The sequence below is a fragment of the Pogoniulus pusillus genome, chromosome 29 (genome assembly GCF_015220805.1).
Source record: "Pogoniulus pusillus isolate bPogPus1 chromosome 29, bPogPus1.pri, whole genome shotgun sequence".
NCBI classification, from domain to species: Eukaryota; Metazoa; Chordata; class Aves; order Piciformes; family Lybiidae; genus Pogoniulus; species Pogoniulus pusillus.
In genome coordinates this window covers 7,331,971-7,352,822 of record NC_087292.1, presented here as the reverse complement: position 1 = coordinate 7,352,822, position 20,852 = coordinate 7,331,971, and the positions used below count along the sequence as shown (strand labels likewise).

The window sequence follows — 20,852 nt, the reverse complement described above, 5'->3', positions numbered from 1 at the left end:
AGGTTTTTGTGTGCTGATCAAAGAACTGCTTGCCTCTTAAAGGGGGAGAGGGTCAAACAGGCAACCTAGGTTAACAGAGGTGCTGGTTTTGCCCTAGGTGATCCTGGTTAGGCATGGGGGTTGGACTCATTCTGTAGAGGTCCTTTCCACTTCCTACCATTCCATGAAGAGGACAATTTGCAAGATGAAGTACCTTGCTTTTGTCACCTTTAGAGCCATCCATGGCTAAACAGGCACTTTAAATATTTTATTAAGAAGGTATTTTATCAATTACTGCCTTAAAATGTTATTTCCCATTTAGAGATTTTTATAGGAAACAAAACCATTCCAATAAAGAAGCATAAATTACTTAGAAATGAGGAACAATACACACATCAGCACATGGCATCCAAGTGGTATGCAATCAAAGAGAGGTTTAAAATGTTTTGAAGCCATTTGTTCTTTCAGATTTGCTAGTTTAAAAGGCTAATACAAAACCATGCTTAAATGAGAAGTACTATAAAGTTAGAAAACACTCTTAAGTAGTTCAGACATAAGAATTCTTTTTTACACCACTTAACTATTGAGCCAAGCAAATGGTATAAGTACTGATTACAGGGATTAAAAAAATCCATGCACACTGAGAAGCATTAAAGTGTGGTCTTCTAGTAGGCCATATGCTGAGGTCTGCCCATTGAGCCAGAAATTCCCACTCTCAACATCAAAAAGTCTTCCAGAAGACAAAACCAAGAGTGCAACAAAGGATGCTGCTGTGTCTGCTTTTGTTCGCTGCAGCAAAGATGGACAGAGCACAAAAGGAATCACAACACAAGCCATAATTCCCTATCTCCACCTAACCTCTTTAGTTCAACCTTTATGGCAGAAAAAGTTATTATAGGGGATAAGGGCTGAAAAATCTATCCAAGACACTAGCAAAATAAAAGTTACTGTTTTCCCTCAGATCATCTCCTTAAGGTGAACAGATAACTATGTTGAAGTCATTGTAACTGGGAAAAATTACTTTTTCATCTTTTACTTCTTCCATAAGCCTCCAAGAAACAACAGCACTTCCACTTGATGACCATGTGCACACTCTCAGCAGACATCTAAAGCAGGTTTCAGAACAAATGTATCCAAGCAGGCTACATTAGCTGCTACGCACACACACATATACAGTAGTAAAGAGCATGCAGCACAGATTCTCCTCCTACTAGAACTCACTAGCCTCCAGAAAATGCTATGAAAGCACAACTCAAGTATTTGACAAGCATTAGGATGTTAATACACTCCACAGGGTGCTCAGTGCCATGTTAGAACATGTGTTTCACCTTTCTTTTTTTAAAGCAAATTGTTAACTTCTGCCTTTTGTTTAACCCTTTCATTAACAGACACAGTACTAAAAACCACCCAACCCCCTCCCCGTTCTATCACTTTGGGATGTTTTAGTGAGGCAAGACATTCTGTTATTCGACCTAAGGTAACCAGAGAGAAAATAAAGTACATAAAGCAACACAAATGTTTTTATTTTATGTTCTTGTGTGACTGTATAACAACTTCTAACTATATTTTATTAGAGATGTCCCAGAAGAATAATTTCCTCAGAATCATAAAAGTGTAAGAAAATATTTGAAAGACTTTTATGATTTCTGTGATTGTTCTTATAAGAGCTCACCACAAGCTGATTGATGTCCTTTGAGCAAGTTGGTTCATAAATGATTTTACAACTGGGCTTCTCATGTAGAATCAGCACTGGAAGTTAGATTTGACTTCACATTAGTAATGTACTTGTAGATATATTGCTCGATATTTGTCCAATGGGAACCAACAACAAAACATTAAACCCATGCAGTCTAAAACAGTTCCTTTCTACACCTACAGCAATAAAAGTCTTAAGAACAATAAGAGATCTAGTCTTTACAAGACTAAAAGATATGTTAGTGTCGTTTACATAGAAATCAAATAGTAAAGTAATATCCTTAGAGCTTACTAGTCATGTACCAGTGTAAGGTAGAAAAAGCTGCTTAGGCTTATTATGCTGCAACATTTTGACTTCCTATCTTGTGCTCTGGGCAGAGCTGAGAGCAGTAACAGACATGCTAAAGGCAGAAAAACAATTTTCAGATGAGCACAGTGGAAAACAAGTACACCACTTTCATTGCTTAGTCATCCCTTGGCACAGTGAAACATCAGAAACACGTCAGCTATTTTTCACAATTCCTCCTATTTCTTGATCCTTCAAGTCTTTAAACAGAAAGTCCATAAGAGAACTACAAGAGGAGTTTTACTGGGAACATTATCAGCAAGTTACAGCTTAAAGTTAAAAAAAACGTATATACACACAAACTCTCAAGTTTGTCACAACAGTGATGAAAGTGCAAGTTTCTAGAAAAACAAGGGTTTAAAACCTCCAGAAAGAATCAGGAGAGGATTGGTTGGTTGTTTTTTACATTTCTACCAACTCCTCCTCAGGGATTTGATGTTTCATGACTTCAGTACTATGAAATCCCAGAAAAGACAGAATAGTTTATTTTAATGCATTGCCTAAAACAATGGAATTAGTTACCATACAGCCAACATATTTAACAGAAAGCTTTCATTGTGAAAAGCCACTAATAATCACTTTTGGGAGTTCCCCATTAAGCATTATGGCAGATCCTCTGGCTTAAAGCTCTTATCCTCCCTCTTCGTTACGTAAAGATGACAAGCATTTGATAGTCTTTTAAAGTGTTTATGAAGTCATACTATACATACTGGAATAAAGACATTCTTTTTTCTTTTAAAAGTTCAAAATTACTTCCCAATGAATATAAAGAATGAAGGGTATTTAGCACATCTATGGTCATGCAAAGGTGATCTCCCCTTACTTCCAAGAACACATTAATACAACATCACAACACCACCTGACTTGGTTCAGACACAGGAAGATAAATGCTTCCCTAGACATAGCGTGGGGACACTGAAGTCTTGTCTAGTTTGTGATCAACTAGAAGGATAAATGGACACTTAGTATAATATATGAATTAACAGTTTTGCTACAGTTGCCCTAGGAAAAAAGGTACTGCATTACAGTTCTGTGACATGCATGACCCAAACTCCATCACTAAAAAGAAATGTTTGGCAGCAAATGAATGAGGTTAAGATTTTAAGAAAGTCTTTGACAATTCTCTTGTGCACACATGCTGATCTGCTTTATTCTACACTCAAAGTGGCAAGCAAACACCTCATCTGCTAGTTGTTTCCTTCAAAGACAACTAGCAAAGTCTTTAGACAACAGATATTGGCTTGCATTTTTCCTAGTCTGGGTGGTCTGTCTACAATTAATTCTTTTCTTCCCTTTCTCACATTCACTAACTGCTCTTTCTAACTGTAGCGAAACCCAGGTGAAAACAGCAGTAGAAGATACTTCTACTAGAAACGAACTGTATGTGTTGAAGGAAAGAGTCCACACCTAATTCTTTGATATTTATAGCATCATAAGCACTTTGTATGGCCTTATAATGAAATGCTCCAGAAATTTTCATTTTCACCAGTTATATCTAGTGGCAGAAAGCTACTGGAAGGACAAAAGCAAGGTTATCTCCTTCTATTCCACCTCACCTCCAAGTTCACAAGAAAAGAAACACAAAACAAATCCCAAAGAGCAAGTTTCTCCTCAAGACCAGGGAAACAAAAGGTACTTCTGCCTCTTCTTTCTGTCACACTCCACTCAGTCCCTCTCCTGACAATGCTAAGGGAGGAAAAAAAACCCTACAAGTATTAGACTACAACTACTGAACCAAAAGCAGTAACATTTTTAGCCATCCAACTTCTTTCAGTGTAGTCTTTGACAAAGCAGACAACTGTTTTTTCTCACCTCCAGGTAACACAGAACAGAAGGACACAAAAAAAAAATCTTCATAACTCAGAAGTCGTACATAGAACATTCCATGAAACTACAGACACAAACCTACCTTGAATATGTGTACCCAGGATACATGATTATGTCATTCCATGGCTCTGACATCTTGACATGAATGGAAATGTGGAAACAGTAAAAGGCTCAGGCTTTGTGACAAAATGTTATACTCAGCCAAGGCTAATGCAGGTGCTAGTCATTATGACTAGCAGTAGAACAGTTATATTGTTTTGCAGCCCTCCCTCTCCCTCCTCCCCCATCTTCAGGTGCACCTGATAAATCAGGGTAAAACTGCAGTGTAGTTCAGCCACATGTGTAACAACTTTGGGGGAAAATTGCTTGCCTTGACCTAACCATGACATTTTCTAGCCAATTTCTACAGTCTTTTTCATATTTCTAGAACAATCACATCCACAAAACACAGTTATGACGGCTTTAGGCTTCAAGTCATGACAGTACTCACATTTGTAATCTCCAAAAATAAAGAACTTGTTGGTAAGAAAGCCTTTAAAACAAAACTTCCAACAGGGCAATGATCCATAACCTAACAAAGGGTGTTTAACAAACAGTTTAGCTACACCTGACCTGAACAGGATCACACTTAACAGCGAAGATGAAAAAGGGGTGGAGGTAGGGGAACAACACTGACGTAACCAAACCCAAACTAAATCAATAAAATCCAACCTACACCTGCACAGCCCCACTCCCCCTACCCCAAGCACATGGAGTCAGGGATCACTTAAAAGTAAAGAGAGACCTGTAGAGCCAACCTTATTTTCTCCACTCTTCTAGCATATTACAAAACAGCAGCCACCTCAGAGGCAAGTAACTTACATGATATCCTAAGCTTATCAGCAGCAGTAACAAGCCTGACTTTCCAGGGTCTGAGCAGAACGAGCAGCAAAGCCAGTGGTGGTCCCCTTGCTCTTTTCTCCCTTTCATTTAAATAACTTTCAATCTCAAGCAACTGCCTTTATCTTACCTCGGTACAATGACAGAACAGTTAGACAACATCATAGAAAAATGGGTGTCTACAAGTATAAGCATAAACCCTCACCAACAATAATTCCACACACAGCACATGAAAGACTAAAAATCTCTCATGAGATTGAGTTAGGAGGCAAGGTAATTTTGTTCCACTTCAAAAATCAGCTTATTGATAACTGTCAATGAAAAACAAAAATCACCAGTTAGAAGTATTATTAAAAGGATCTGGTTCATCTGAAGCATTGGTCCCATTTACAAGGGGTAAAAAAGGATCTGATGTATCTTCTCTTAACTAAATGCAGCATGTGAAAATCAGAGTGGAAATATACTCTATAACAGATTCAAATCAGTAGCTGTTAAACGATTTCACAATTGCATCTTCCCTAATGCACTACACTTAGAAATACCAATAGAGGGGGGAAAAAAGGCACACAGGCATGCTTCAGGTTTAGGTATTCCTCACCACCCTCTCATATCCTTGGCATAAAGAACACTATTCCTTTGGTCCCTCTTTACCTCCATTTATTAGTAAAAAAAAAATCACTAATATTTAGAATATGTCTAAATACTCATAATCAAAAAGCTTCCATGAACATAACACAAATGACTGTGTGATAACAGAATATTGTCAGATCACCACAGAGGGAGGTTCATTTAAATGCAAGAGTTGAAGCAACCTTCAGTGTCAGACTGTAGCATCCAATATCATTTTACATGCTACCAGTGGCTTGATTTTGCAGACAAATATAACCAAGGTATCGTTTCTTGCCCAGAGTTCTTTAAAATATAAACAAACATGCAAACACACACATAAAAAATCCAGCACCATCCTTTTTTACGCAACTGTAAAACAGAAATTAACCTGCAAGGTTTTGACTGTGATTTCTTGTCCATTATCAATGAAAATAAAAAGCCCATGATCAAAAGATAATATTCTCTTGCAAAAGAGATTTCCTTCTTTCTACTTTGCATTTTGCCTCAACTAAACATTACTCACAGAAATACCATATACAAAAAAAAAATTGGATAAGCAATGTAAGCTTCCAAGTTAATAAATCCAAACCCAAGATGCACGGGGGTTTCAAATGAAGAATTAAGAAGCAGCGATCCCCAAACCCACACAACTCATGCCAAATTAAAGCAGACTGGAAGCAGCACACTGCCATCAGGGAAGGTACTTAAAAGCAAGGCTGAACGCTGGGTTTATTCCATCTGCTATCACTTCCCCTATCTCTCAACCTCCACCTTCACAACACAGCAGTAAATCCGTTGCTATTAATAATTAAAAACAAAAAAATAAACACGTTTTAAAAAAATACCAGTAACATAGTCAAATGAAATTCTTAACAGGAGCCAGTCAGCCTGCTTGACCAATTGCTAGCAGTAAACAGAATTAACGCAAATTACCACGCACACTATGGTTTAAGAAAACAAAATAAAACAACAAAATCCACCAAATAAACCCCAAACCCCAACCACAATTCTATTTCCTCTCAACCCGAGGTCTTACACTGGGGCTTTCTCTTAGGTACTATTTGTTACTATGAAGCTGTTGTATTTAGAACGCGTACACAAGTCTTGTGTAGCAGCTCATCCTAAGTCGACAACATTTTACAACAGCGGGGCCAGTTTTAAGCTCAAGTGTCCACTTCGATTGCGTTGTAGATACTACACAGCTAGACATTAGTGTCTCTCACGCTTTCAGATGTGCTTCGCTCTTGCCTTGTTATTCCAGAAAGAATCCAACATCTTTTCTTCAACACTTAAATGACATAAAGCAGAATGAAGTTGGGGTTGGTTCTGCTTGTTTGTTTTCTTTAACAGGTTAAAAAGAGGAAGGAGGCGCTGACTGAATAAAGAGACCGATTTAAAACTAGCGTTCACTGGAAAAGCTGACAGAGTAGGAAGCCTCTCTTTTAAACGAAAACCTAACTGTGCTGAAGCGTAGGAGCAGAAACCACAAACAGAACCAACTTTAGAACCAAACAAAGAGGACTCTGGGAATCATGTCAACCTCAGACAACATCCCCACCCATCTTCACCCCATTTATGCCCCAGAATCGCCAACACCTACGGTGGTATGCAACGCCAGGAAAATACAAAGAAAGAATCGTTCTCCTTTCCATCCCTCAACGGCACAGTTTCTTTGCAGCTACGAGGCAGAAAGGGGTAAGAGGCATGGAAACCAACCTTTTGCTTGCAGTATTTCTCATCCCTGCCTTTATTACTAGAGACAAGTCACCCCTGAAACTTACCGAGGCTACAGGGTGATCAGGAGGAGAATGCAGATAACAAGGTCTTTGGAACCGCCTCGGTATCAGATAAACCCAGATGAATGGCAGATGGGGCCATTCTAGCCCAGGTATTTCACCCACACAGCCCCTCCTCAACTCAGGCAGAGACGCCGAGGGTCAGACGGTTCTAAACGCAAATCCATAGCGACCCCAAGTCTCTCGCTGTTACACGAGGAACCTCCACCCAAACTCACCCCGCTTAGATATGCATCATATAGCGATACGGGAAGCCTTTAGCTCAACACATCAGCTTCCCACCGCCGCCTCTGGAATTCCCCCTTCTAACTACACTCAGCAGTAAAGTTACAACGGTTTGAAAGAGGTAAAGGCATTTACGCGCTGCCCTGGGAATGCCCTCATCCTCAATCCTGAGATTACTCCTCACACACAGCCCGTTCGCGCTCCTCCTCCCTTCAGGGAGACACATCCATAGTGGGGAGGGGGACGAGGGGAAGGGAAGAGAAGAGAGCCGCCCCTCAGCGCCAGCCCCAGGCTGCTCCCTTTGCCGGCGAGGGGCTGCCCTCCCAACCCGGTCCCAGCCCGGCGCTAGAAGCAGGGGGGCAAGACCTGGAACTCTCCTCCCTCCACTCATTACTCCCTCCCTCCAAACCCCACTCACCTGGGAAAGGAGCCAAAGCTCAGCTACGTCTCTTTCCCCTCGTCTCCCCCACACTCAGCGCCTGGCCGCCATTTTCCTCGCTGCCTGGGTTTAAATAGGAACCAGCCTCGGCGAGCGAGGGCGGCGGGCGGCGCCAGGCGCTCTGGGGCCTGTAGTGCGGCCCCGCGGCGCCCCGGGGCCCGCCTCCTGCCCGCGCGGGCGCATCACGGGACTTGCAGTCCCCGCCGGGCCCCGCCCGGCGCCGGGCAGCTACTCCCAGCGGCCCCGAGCGTTGCCGCCCGGCTTGCTTCTGCTCCTCTGCGCTTGGGTCTGCGGTTCTCTGTCACAGCTGATTTCTAGCGCGCCCCCAGCAAGGGCAGGCCCAGCGGGGCCGAGGAAGCGGTCCCAGGAAGGCAACCTGTGCCAGGCAGCCGCTCCCAGGTGCCCGCGTGTCTGCAGCGTGCGTGGTCCCCGGCGCTGCGGCCGTGAGCAACCCCCGGAGTCACAGCGGCACGCTGTTGAGAACTAACGAGCGGCTTACATGCGCGGAGGCTTGAAATGCACGTTGCCAGCCCTGCACGCAGGGAGGCGATAGTGTTAAAACAGTGCTGGTGGAGCACTTGCTACACCAAGCGCCACTTTTGCCATTTCAATGAAGCAAAGAAGCCGTTGAGTGAAGCAGATGTTTAATAGAACACAAACAGATTTGGATGCAGTTCTAACATAAATAGCTTTGGTACTTCAGGTATGCACCAGCTGGTTTCCAAACTGACTTGTAACAGCACTTGCTGCCTGTAAAAAGGGCAAGGTAAGGACGTGGGGACTTAGAGAAGGTAACCTTCCTATGCTGCAGATTGCTGCCGTAAGTGCTCATCTCACCAGCTTTCTTACAACGGGTATCTAAAACTCTGCAGGCTACGCCAGGGTGGGTGAAGAGCACAGCACATCTCAGTTCTAAGTACTCCTAAAGCAGACATATAAACCCCACTCTTTTTATTTTGAAAATGAATCTAGTGTAAAGTAATAAAAATGCAGGGACTGAAGTCTTGCCACGCTGCTCACACACAGCTCGCTACAGGACAGTAGCTACAATTAGTAGTCCACTGCTACTAGTAGACTACCATAAGTACACTTTTTAGTCATTTGCACATGAAAAAAAAATGCATCAAACCTAGAGTTGAGCACTGGTACAATAGGAGCCTCCAGCTACCTCTGAAATGAGTATTGCAAACAAACAGGAATTAAAATACATCAAGTTCTGGAAAAACAAGTTCCACCTTTGATTTTACCTTGCAGTTGTACTTAATGATTAGAAGTGTCTGTTTGTATTTACAAGCTCAGATTTAAGCATTCTCAACATAAAAGAAGAGAGTTTATGTTGTCAGGAGAACGAGGTCGTGTTGCGCCTCCTGAAAGTCTGATTCTTGTTCCATGGAGCCTTTTTTTTTCATGTGGGTTTTTTCTTCTTCCACTATAAATTACAGCAGCATTTACCAGACAAAACAAAGAGGAAGTTCTGTTTAAAATCTTCCAGTTCCGTTTGATATCTTTATTAATGATTTGGATGAGAGCATCTAAGGCATTATCAGCTACTTTGCAGATGACGCTAAATTGAATGGGAGTGTTGGTTTGCTTGAGGGTAGGAAAGCTCTGCAGAGAGATCTGGACAGGTTAAATCGATGAGATGAGGTCACCGGAGTGAGGTTTAACAAGACCAAGTGCTGAGTCCTGCACTTTGGTCACAGCAACCCCAAGCAACGCTACAGGCTCGGAGCACAGTGGCTGGAAAGCACCACAGTGAAAAAGGATCTGGGGGTGCTGGTGGATGACTGTCTGAACGTAAGCCAGCAGTGTGCCCAGGTGGCCAAGAAAACCAGTGGCATCCTGGCTTCAATCAAAACCAGTGTGTCCAGCAGGAGCAGGGAAGTAGTTGTGCCCCTGTTCTCAGCCCTGGGAACACCACAGCTTGAGCACTGTATTCAGTTCTGGGCACCACAGTATAGGAAAGACATTGGGGTGCTGGAGCATGTCCAGAGGAGAGCAATGTGGGGTCTGGGGGGCATGTCATATGAAGAGGAGCTGAAGGAGCTAGGGTTGTTTGGGTGGGAGAAGAGAAGGTTAAGGGAAGATCTTATTGCTCTCTACAACTACCTGAAAAGAGGTTGTAGTGAGGCTGGTGTTGGTCTCTTTTCCCAAGTAGCTAGCAACAGGGTGAGAGGAAATGGATCTGAGTTGTGCTGGGGAGGTTTACATTGAACATTAGGAAAAACTTCTTTCCTGAAAGAGTGATGAGGCAGTGGAAGAGCCTGCCCAGGGAAGGTGGAGGAGTTGCCACTCCTGGAGGTGTTCAAGGAGCACATAGATGTGGAGCTTCGGGATATAATTTAGTGGTCACGGTAGTTGGGTTAGGATTGGACTTGATCTTAAAGGTCTTTTCCAACATTCATGATTCTATGCAGGAAGGAACAGGACAATGAGAGCAGTAACACTGGAGTTTAGCTATATTGGTTTTATTTGTTTGTATTTGAGCAAACCATGGTCTAAATGAAAGAAGTGTGAATCACATATAAGGTCTTCAAATTATACTTACATTACATCTGTGACACCCTAGAATCAAGACTGATACAGAGCCTCAAGTGTCAATAGAATACAAATATTGTGCATGTTTTTCCCTTTTAAACTTTGGTTTCTGTTATAAACAGAAGTTAGCTCTGACTTTATATAATGAAGGATACAGTGATTAAGTGCTTTCATTTTTTCATTGATAGGTGATGCTCTGCAAAAGAAATTATAAGACACCCTCCTCCAAAAATATTTGTACTTACCTTAAAAGCTGCTGCTGTAAATGTAGCTACAGAACTCTAACATCTGATGTTTTTATCTAGGGTAAGAAGGTCATTGGGGGCAGTCAACATGGTTTTAGCAAGGGGAAGTCATGTTTAACCAACCCGACAGCCTTTTATGAGGACACAGCCACGTGGACAGATGATGGTAGTGCAGTGGATGTGGGTTATCTTAAGCTCAGGAAAGCATTTGACACTCTCCTACAGCAGCATCTCAGCTAAACTGAGGCAATGTGGTCTGGATGACTGAGTAGTGAGGTGGACTGTGAACTAGTTGAAGGAAAAAAGTCAGAGAGTTGTGATCAATGAGATAGAGTCTAGTTGGAGGCCTACACCTAGTGGAGTCCCTCAGAGGTCAGTATTGGGACCAGTACCACTCAATATATTCATTGACAGCCTGGATGAGGAACAGGGGTTGCTATCAGCAAGTTTGCTGATGATACAAAAGTGGGAAGAGTGGCTGACACCTGAAGGCTGTTGCTGCCCTTCAGTGGGACCTGGAGAGGCTGAAGAGTTGGGCAGGGACAAACTGAAATGCAACAAGGAGAAGTGTAAAGTGTTGCATCTGGGAAAGAACAACCCCATGGACCAGTATAGGTTAGGGACTGACCTGTTGGAGAGCAGCACAGAGGATAGGGACCTGGAGGTCCTGATGGACAGAAGGGTGACCATAAGCCAGCACTGTTGTGGCCAAGAAGGCCAATGGGATCCTGGGGTGTATTAGAAGCAGTATGGTGAGCAGGTTGACAGAGGTCCTCTTCCCCCTTTACTCTGCCCTGGTGAGGCCACATCTGGAATATTGCGTCCAGTTCTGCATTTCTCAGTTCAAGAAGGACCTCAGGACCTGCTTGAAAGACTCCAGCACAGAGCCACAGAGATGATTAAGGGTGCAGAATATTGCCCTTGTGAGGAAAGGCTGAAGGAGCTGAGGCTCTTTAGCTTGGAGAAGAGCAGCCTAAGGGGTGACTTCAATGGTTCTAAGTATGTGAGGGATGAGTGTGAGGAAGATGGAACCAGGCTCTTCTCAGTGATGTTCAATGACAGGACAAGGGGCAATGGGTGCAAGCTGGAGCAGAAGAGGTGCCACATGAACATAAGAAAAAACACTTTCACTGTGAGGGTGACAGAGCCCTGGGACAGACTGCCCAGAGAGGTCATGGAGTTGTCTTGTTCTCTGGAGACATTCAAAACCCACCTGGATGCATTCCTGCATGACCTGCTCTGCCAGGGTTGGGCTCAATCTTCCAACCGCTAACATGCCAACCACTACCATTCTGTGATTCTGTAATCTGCTTGCTCCACCTACCGGTGCATGGTCCTTTTAGAGCAGACTGCAGAGCCTAATAGTATTAAACAATTTGGCCAAAGATGTATGCAAAAGACACGTTTGACTTTAAGCTGAATTTATGTAAGGGACTAACTGTCAGGATAGAAATGTCTTTGTATAAAAGAAGTGTTGAAAAATAGTACTCCTCTGTTCTCAAAATGAAAAATATATATATATATATGTATATATGTACACACACACATAGATATTTATAGAAAGAATTAGTACCATTTTGCTATGTAATAACAAAATAATCAAACAAGATAAAGACCAATTCCCAAACAACTCTGCCAGAACAGGGGCAAGAAAACCTCTGGTTCCTGCCATCTGCTTTCCCATGGGCACACACCTGGGCATTATGTTGGTAGGTGGCTGGCAGCATCCATCCCCGCGCACTACCCACAGCACCCGGCTCTCCTTGCCCCACCGTGGCAGCAGACGCTGAGCTGACAGCTCTCTGGGTGTGTTCACCGCAGGTTTTTTCTCTTGCAAAGCAGCTCTCTGGGCACCAGAGGGCAGAGTGGCTGTGCGGGGGCTGCTTCATCCCACTCACTCCTGGAAAAGGCTGGGTATCATGTCTCCTTGTCCAAGACCCAGCCTGCCCTCAGTCATCCCATCTCACCCCAGACCTTCAGAGGAACAAGGCAACAGTGGTGACTGGACTGGACCTTTTGACTTTGCAGCTGGGGTTTGCTCAAGTTATTTTTTGTTGTTTTTGTTTTTTTTTTTAAAGATTGTTGCCATTTTAAATACACTCCATGTGTCCCCCTTGGGGGTGTTGTGATACAAGAACAAACAGTGATGCTTTACAATAACCTAGGAATAACAATGCCACGGAGCTACTGTAGGTCCCCTAAGCCCCAGCTGAGTGCTGCAGCTCTCTGTAAGGATCACTTCTTGAGGGCAAGCTGCTTCTCCAAGTCCTCGAGTCTGGCTGTCATCTGAGCAAGTGACCTTGCTAAAGAAAAGCATGAGCCAGAGAGTCTGGTGGGGATACGTTTCCCCCCCCCCCCCCCATGAAGAAGCCTAACATTTTCCCTGCTCCCATTTATCCATCCTTCCCCCCACCCCTTCACATGCAATCTGTGCCCAGGCTGCCCTGCACCCCACAAGCCCAGACATCACCCCAAAGGATATTTTTCTCGGTGAGGCTCTGCAGGATGGCCACAGTGTTTGTCTGGAACTGCACCAGTGCCTCACACTCGCATGGGCTGCGAATCTCCGTCACTCCTTTGCCTTCCTCTGTGACCACAGGAATTTGAGTGCAGTCAGAAACATGGTCCCACAACACCCAGCTCTGCCCTGCTCCCACACAGAACCAGTCCCTTGTCCCTACAGCCACCCACTGGGGCTGGACATGAGCCTTGGGACACTCCCCCCATTTTCTTCTCCTTTCACCAGGCTGCATCCCTGTGAGCCCAGCCAGCTTGCTACCCAGCATCCCGCCAGACATCCTATCAGGCATCCCATGGAGCTGCCACACACACAACCAGAGTGTGCCAAGGACAGACAGTGCTAACCTGCACTTTGCCTTCAAGCTGGGGTGGCAAGGGGGTTTCTGACCTCAAATATGCAGCCCCACAGGATTCCCAAAAACAGTGGGGTGTCCAAGCTTGTCCCAGGGCAGGGACAATCTCACAGTAACCCATCATGGTCTCCCTGCAGCCATCAGCAGCAGAAGCATAGAGCTGGATGAGGGCCACCCTAGGAGCTGGGGCAGGGTGTGACCCCAGCCTCTGCTCCTTCGATGGTACTGGGATGGATGCTCACGTGACATTCCTTTTACATTAAACACCCCCAGCTCCATCTCCTCCTGAGACCCATCTCTACAGCCACAACAGGTTCAGCCCTGGGGACATTGCAGTCCTGGGGTGTGAGCCATTGGGTAATAAACACACAACTAGCCCTGCTCGGGAGAGGAGGGCTCCCTCCAAATTGCATCTGAGCCCCTGGCATGGGCAGAGCTGGCAGCACCCACCTGGGCAGATGTTCAACTTGAAGTTCTCCACAAGGTGGGTCATGGTGGTGAAGTCTGCTGAGTAGGAGAAGTGCTGCTCCACTGGTTCAGAGGCAATCGCTCGCAGCTCCTCTTCCACAGCCTTGCCAACACCCACAGCAAACATAACAATCCCTGCATGGCAAGAACAGATCATGGGCACTGTGTTGGCCATCCTGCACCAAGCAGCCCCAAGCCCAGCAGGAGCGATGCTGAGGATGCAGGATTTCCCCTGGTGTTCCCAAGTACACAATAGGAGTTTGGGAAGGACAGGGAGGAGTGTGGCAGCACCACTGCAGTGCATCTGCTGCATGAAGGATGTTGCTCAGAGTGCTCTGTAATCACAGCAGAGGCATAGCTGCCCCTGAAGACATGGGTCATGCATCACCCTAAGTGTGGACATTGCAGCCTTCCCCAGGGCCATCCACCCCAAAGCACCATGCAGGGATGCCCAAGGCACCTGACTCCTTTGCTCTCCTGGCCCATTCGGAGATGTCATCTTGGGAGCGCCCATCCGTGAAGACGAGTCCAATTCTGGGAATGTTGTGGGAGAGAGGTCTGGCACCTTCCAACTCAGAGAAGCTGTGCTCCACCATGTGCTTGAGGGCAAGGCCTGTCATGGTGCCTTTCTCCATGTACTCCACCTCCATCACTGCCTTCTTGATCTCATCCGCACTGTGGTACTTGTTGAGGGGGAACTCAGTGCGGACGCGGCTGGAGTACTGCACCAGCCCCACCCGTGTGCCTTGGGGGGACACCTCCAGCAGGTCCACAATGCGGTTCACAAACTGCTTCACCAGCTCAAAGTTTTGGGGCCGGACGCTCTTGGAGCCATCGATCACCAACACCAGGTCAACATGTCCAGACCCGCACTCTGTGGGCACAGAGGGAAGGTGAGAAGGGACCAGCCTGGCCAGGGCCACTGTGGCAGTGAAGATGGCCAATGATCCTCCTGGATCTAGAGGCAGCGCAAGGCCTGGAAGTGGGAAAAAGTGTACCCCAGAGACTCATCCCAAAAACCTTGGGTGCCACCCCAGCATCCTCTGAAAGTCTTTCCTAGTCTCTCTTTTTCCTGAACCTTTCCCCAAAGCTCTGCTTTGTCTCTGAGGATGTGAGCCCACATCCATCCCTGCCACTGCCAGGCCCCCACCCCAAGCCCAGCTGGCTCTCCATCATTTTTCAACCCAGCTCAGAGAAAGCCCTACCTAGAAGCCCATTCTGGTGAGTCCCCTCCAGCAGAGAGCCCAGATGAGGAGAATGCCAAGAGCCATAGCCAAGTACTCACTGCTGCAGGCCTTGCCGTCAGCCTGGAGCTGTTGGCCCTCGGGGCACATGCAGCGGTAGGAGCCCTCCGTGCTCACACACCTGAACTCGCAGCCGTGATCCACGCCATTGCAGAGGTCAGTGGCTGGAAGACAAGCCAGGGTCACGGGGTTATCTCTGTCTCGGGGGAGCGGTCTGGGAACAGCCCTTTCTCTGGGGACTGGGCAGCACATGAAGGGATCTGCCGTATACGCCGTGCCAGGACATACCCCTGCAGGACTTGGCGTCAGGCTGCAGCGTGAAGCCGCTGCGGCAGCGACAGTAGTGCCCGTGGGGGATGCTCACACACTCGTGCTGGCAGCTGTGGTTTCCGAAGCTGCAGTAATCGATCACTGGTGAGAGAAGGAGAGGGGTGGGAAGGAAGAGAAAGACAAGAGACAGAGAGAGAGAAGCAAATGGGAAAAGGGACAGAAAAGGAGAAGACACCTACTAGAGCAGCTTCTCCTGTCCTGGTTTAGGTAGTAACCCCTGTGGCAGTGGCACGAGTATGAACCACGGGTGCTGACACAGATGTGCTGACAGCCATGTCTCCCATCTGCACAGGCATCGATGGCTGTGGAGAAACAGGATATCCATCACCCTCCTGTCCGGGCCATCTCGGGGCAGATGAGCAGCTGCCAGCACCATGAGATAAGAAAAGTCCCAAGGTGGTGGCTGGCTCAAGTCATACAGCTTTGCACTCAGCATACAGGGCCAAACCACTGTTGCACTTGGGCTGGGATGTGCACCATCCAGTAACCCACTGCCTACAGCTCTTTCAGGTAACAAGTTGTGCCCATGTACACTCCAAGTGCCCCATCTCAGAGAGTTGACCAGGATTGAGGATGTGGAACACCATCCACATCTGTTACAGACCCAGGAAGCTGCATGCCCAGTGAGCAGAGCATCCAGGCTGCTGCTGGCCTCACTGGGTCCTCTACTGTATTTCATCTTCCTTCCGAGACCTGGAACCACAGGTCCTCTACAAGAATTAGGATATAAAAAGGTTTGTTACGGGAACAAGTCTTTCCATCCGCGTTGAGCCTGTAGCCAGGGCTGCATTCACAGTAGAAGGAGACAGGGGTGCTGACACAGCTGTGCTGGCAACCATGCTCCTGGTCCATGCACATATCCAGTCCTGCAAGACAGAATAGGTATTATAGAATCACAAACAGGCTTGAGGTGGAAGAGACCTTAAAGATCATCTAGCTCTGACCTCCATGCCATAGGCAGGGACGTTTCCTACTAAACCATGTTGCTCAAAGATTTATCCAGCCTAGTCTTAAACACTTCCAGGGATGAGGTATCTCTGGACAACCCTTTCCAGTGTCTCATCACCTCCATAGTAAAAACCTTCTTCCAGATGCCTAATCCAAATCTGCTCTGCTCTAGTTTAAAACCATTGCCCCTATCAGAGCAGCTCATGGACATATCAGATGCACAGAGACCCCAGCTCATGCCAAGCCCTGCAGTCAAAGCCATCAGGATGGCCCAGCACAGCCCCAGCACTCACCCACTGGTTTTCAGAGCATAGACACTATGTGGGCCAAGTTTCTGAACCACTTCAGCTCCCTGATCTACTCGAGTATTAATTGATACTGTCAGTAGCTTGAGATAAGTGAAAGCTGGAGCTCAGCCGGATAACGCTGAAGGTACAGCCAGGAGCCTGTGGAGTTGGCTGGGAAGTGAGCAGCAGGGCAGACAGGTGACAGACAGGGCTTTGTAAGCAAAGGCTTCTGAAGTAGAGCACGTTAGAGCCCCGGAGGACCATGTCTGATCAGCCCTGAACTCCCACCCCAACAAGCAAGGCTCTGCACTAATGCAGCCCTGCAAACACATGCTCCTGGCTAGGAAACGCTGGCTGAAACAGGTTAACAACTGTCTTCTGCCCCCCCACGGATGCTGAAGCACATAGGAAAGGTCACAGAATCATCTTGATTGAAAGAGACCTTTAAGATGCTCAAAACCAGCCCTTAACCCAGCACTACCAGGTCACCATTAAACCATGTCTCTCAATACCACATCTACATGGCTTTTAAATCCCTCCAGGAATGTGGACTCCAACACTGCTCCAGGCAGTCTGTTCCAGGGCTTGACAACATTTCTGGGAAACGTTTCCTCACATCCCATCTAAACCTCCCCTGGTACAACTTGAGGTCATTTCCTCTTGTCCTATCACTTGTTCCTTGAGAGAAGAAACTGGCTCCTACCTGGGTCCAACCACCTTTTAGTGAGTTGTAGAGAGTGATAACGTTTCCCTTCAGCCTCCTTTACTCCAGGATCAACAACCCCAGTTTCCTCAGCCACTCCTCGCAAGACTTGTTCTCTAGACTCCTCTAGTCTCCTGCTCTAGTCTTTGCCAGCTCACTGCTGTGCCAGGTCTCCAGTAAAGCCTGCCAACAGGAGAGGTCAGACAGGTCTCAATCTGAGCTCCTGACCCATGACAGGATGGTCACAGTACAAACCCAGCTCCTGGCTGAGCCTGGCTGCATGCTGCAGAGCAGCCACACACAGCCAGGGCTTTATTAAACACAAATGTGCCTGCAGCAGATGCCATACACGTGTCTGAGGAGGAGCCACGTCGAAATGTATACAGGGCTCTGGGACATGTCACTCATCCCCATCCTGCTCTTTAATATTCCAGTCAGTGCTGCTGTGATATCCTGGCTTGGAGAAGAGCTGCTGGGCATGGGTGAAGACAAGTGCTTGCTTGCAATGCTTCCAAACCTTTCCTGAGCTCACCTCTGCAGAGGATGGGTGAGAGGAAAGGCCACCTGCCCCAACACTCAATCAGGGAGATTGCTTCCCTGTCCACACTGCTCCTAGCAAGGGCAGCCACAAACAGACCCCTGAAAGTCATCACCTGCACGGTGAGCAGCAGGCACCAGCGACACCTGGACTGCCCTCCAGCTCCAGCTGCAGCTCTCACTCACCGCAGAGCTTGTCCTGGAACTGCTTAGCAAACTGCTGGATGAGCTCGAAGGACTCCACCAGGAAGACGTGCTCCTCCAGCGGCGGCGAGGCCATGGCCCGCAGCGAGTTCATGTCTGCCCGCTGGACGCCCACGGCGTAGATCTCAATGCCAGCATTCCGGGCCTGGGTGGCCACCTCAGTGACACGGTCCTGGGGCCGTCCGTCTGTCACAACGATTGCGATACGAGGGATCCTCTTGTGCAGAGGGCGAGCCCCCTCCTGCGTGCTGAAGGCCACGTTCATGGCGTACTGGATGGCCAGCCCTGTCATGGTGCCTTGGGCCAGCGGGATGATGCCGTTGATGGCCTTCTCCATGTCTTCCCGTGTGAAGAAGGTCTTGAGGGAGAAGATGTTCTGCACCTGGCTGGAGTACTGGATCACCCCAACCCGTGTGGCATTGGGGCCCACATCCAGGCTGCCGATGATGTCCATCATGAACTGCCGCATGATCTCGAACTCAAAGGGGCGCACGCTGCGGGAGCTGTCGATCACAAACACGATGTCCAGGGGACCCGTCCTGCACTTCAGGGCTGGAAGAAGGTGAAGAGACAGTTTAGCTTCATTGCTGCCTGCAAGAAGCAGGGCTGGAAGTGGAGGCATCCCTGTTGGGTGGCTGGAAGGGTGCTTGGTGTGGGATGGAGAGGACAGGTGTGAGAAACCCATTCAGATGAGCACCTTCCCACTACCAGATAAACCCACAAAGGGTGCTGTCAGACCAGGAGTGCCAGGCTGAAGAAATGTGCCCTTACCTTGGGGCTGTAGGGAAATGCATTTCCTCCTTCTCCCCAAAGCTGTCCTTTCAGCCAGACCTAGATCCTGTTCCCTGCATTTCACAGCCAGCAGCCCCAGGGGCTGCAGAAACACAAACACCTCTTGCAGACATCTGCCCTGGTAAGGTTTAGGCACAGCTTTAGGCAGCAGGGTCTTCATCTTTGCCCCAGATCATTAGAGTATAAACCATCCCAGTACTCCATGCTGTCCTCTGTGAGCTGCAGCTCCAGACTTCTGTGCTGCATGGACCCTGCTGCTGCATTGCCAAGCACAAAACCACTGCTTTGAACAGTTCTTATGTTCCTCTCCACAGTTCCAGCCTTTCCCTGTTTTTACTGCATATTGCTAGTGTCTGCCTAAAATGAGGGCTGGTTTTGTTGTTGTGGGATTTTTAAGGGCAGAAAATGAGATGGTGAAAAGCACAGGTCAGGGCACCTCTCCTGGACATATGGGTGCTACAACCAGTGCAAACCAGGACAGTGTTCAGCAGGTGAAGTGCCAATGAATATATTTTCCTTGGCTCATGTGTATCTAAGCCTGGGAAAGTTTTAGCCCTAATGGTAAGCAAACACTTTTGAGTCCCTTTGGGATGATGCCCAGACCCAGGCTGTCATCTCCACTGCTCTAAAGGTCTCCAAGACATACCCAGCTCTTTTCTCCATTTGGTGCCTTCACTGTTTATAAACTGGAATTGATCTATGCCACTTTGCCCTGGGAGGAGAGAGACTAGTGCCCCAGGTTTGCTTTGTCCCTCCTGTCAGGAGACTCACATGCTCCATCATACCCGTGCCTCCTGACAAGGCTAACGATGTGCCTGAAGCAAACAGCATCAGACCCACCATGCTAAGGCCAGCATTGGGCTTCTAATTCCCTGGGCAGCACTGGATCCCATCCCTGTGGCATCATCTGTCCTACTGGGGATGCCTCCAAAGGCATCGGGTCCCCTCACCTCAAGCAGTAAACTGCCCTCTGAGGGCTTTGCTGACCTCATACACTCACATATCTCTCCTCCAAGAAATTCCCACCGGTCAGGTCTCACCTGCAGGTTTTGGTCTGGCTTCCAACGTTGTCAAGAGAAGCAGGAGGGCAGGAACAACAGGCAGGAGTTTCATCATGACTCAGCGAGACCTCACAGCTCCAGGGCTGGGGAGACCTGCTGTGGAGAGAAGAGGTGATGCAATCAGTGCTGAGGGCAGGCTGAGCTGCAGAGCCGTGCTTGTCTGTGGTGAGTGTCCCCAGGGATGCCACAAACCCTGGGCTGCAGCAGTTTTGTCGGATCCGTGCTCAAACTTCTCTGAACTCACATGAGACTTTTCCTATTTGAGGACTGGCAGCCTCAGCACAGCGAAATTTCATTGCTGCAGTAGAGATCTGCCAAGAGGTCCGATTTTCTGCTCTGGGTGGAGTTGGCCATTTGCCAAGCCCCATTTTCACTTGTAAAGCAGGCGGGTGGGATGTTCAGCCAAATGCTTTCTCACTGGCGGTGTGGCTGCTCTCCACAGCCAGAGGGTGAGAAAGCTGCTCCTGGGGACACACAGCACCAACCCTTCTGCCATTTCATCCACACAGAAGTCCCTAGGTGAAACGCCAGCACAGACAAAAACCTGCTCACAAGTCTCTCAAAGTCACTGCCAATGGCCAGTTTTCCCCAAGAAGCTCCATAAATTTACTCCACTGCTGTTTTCCAATCTGCCTTTGGAGCAGGCACAGAATATGTCTGTGCCCAGGCAGATGGCTCACACCTGCGAGGGTGCTGGGTGAAGCACTGCCAGCCTGTTGCTCTCCCTCCTCGCATCACCCCAGAGATCTCATCACCTGTCACCAGCATCCTGCTGGCTTTTCTGAGGGATGCTCCACACCCCAACAGCTTTTTCATCTGTCTGAGAT

The 20,852-nt window shown here is 47.4% G+C and overlaps 2 protein-coding genes across 2 annotated transcripts in view; both read right to left on the bottom strand.

The window, feature by feature from the left end:
• NCOA3 (nuclear receptor coactivator 3) overlaps positions 1–7,944 on the bottom strand; it is an 81,608-nt gene extending 73,664 nt beyond the window's left edge. Inside the window, exon 1 of the mRNA XM_064167573.1 lies at positions 7,775–7,944. The gene's annotated coding sequence lies outside the window, so the exon portion shown is untranslated. The remainder of the gene's footprint in view (positions 1–7,774) is intronic.
• A 4,038-nt stretch (positions 7,945–11,982) lies between these two features.
• On the bottom strand, positions 11,983–20,107 carry MATN4 (matrilin 4). Its single transcript, XM_064167521.1, has 10 exons — positions 20,005–20,107; positions 18,155–18,724; positions 16,237–16,359; positions 15,673–15,795; positions 15,452–15,574; positions 15,205–15,327; positions 14,380–14,793; positions 13,902–14,054; positions 13,061–13,165; positions 11,983–12,872 (listed from the first exon to the last, which is right to left on the bottom strand). Exons 1-10 carry the CDS (start codon positions 20,078–20,080, stop codon positions 12,814–12,816), a joined length of 1,869 nt encoding a protein of 622 aa, XP_064023591.1. The 5' UTR covers positions 20,081–20,107; the 3' UTR covers positions 11,983–12,813.
• Between the last annotated feature and the right edge of the window lie 745 nt (positions 20,108–20,852).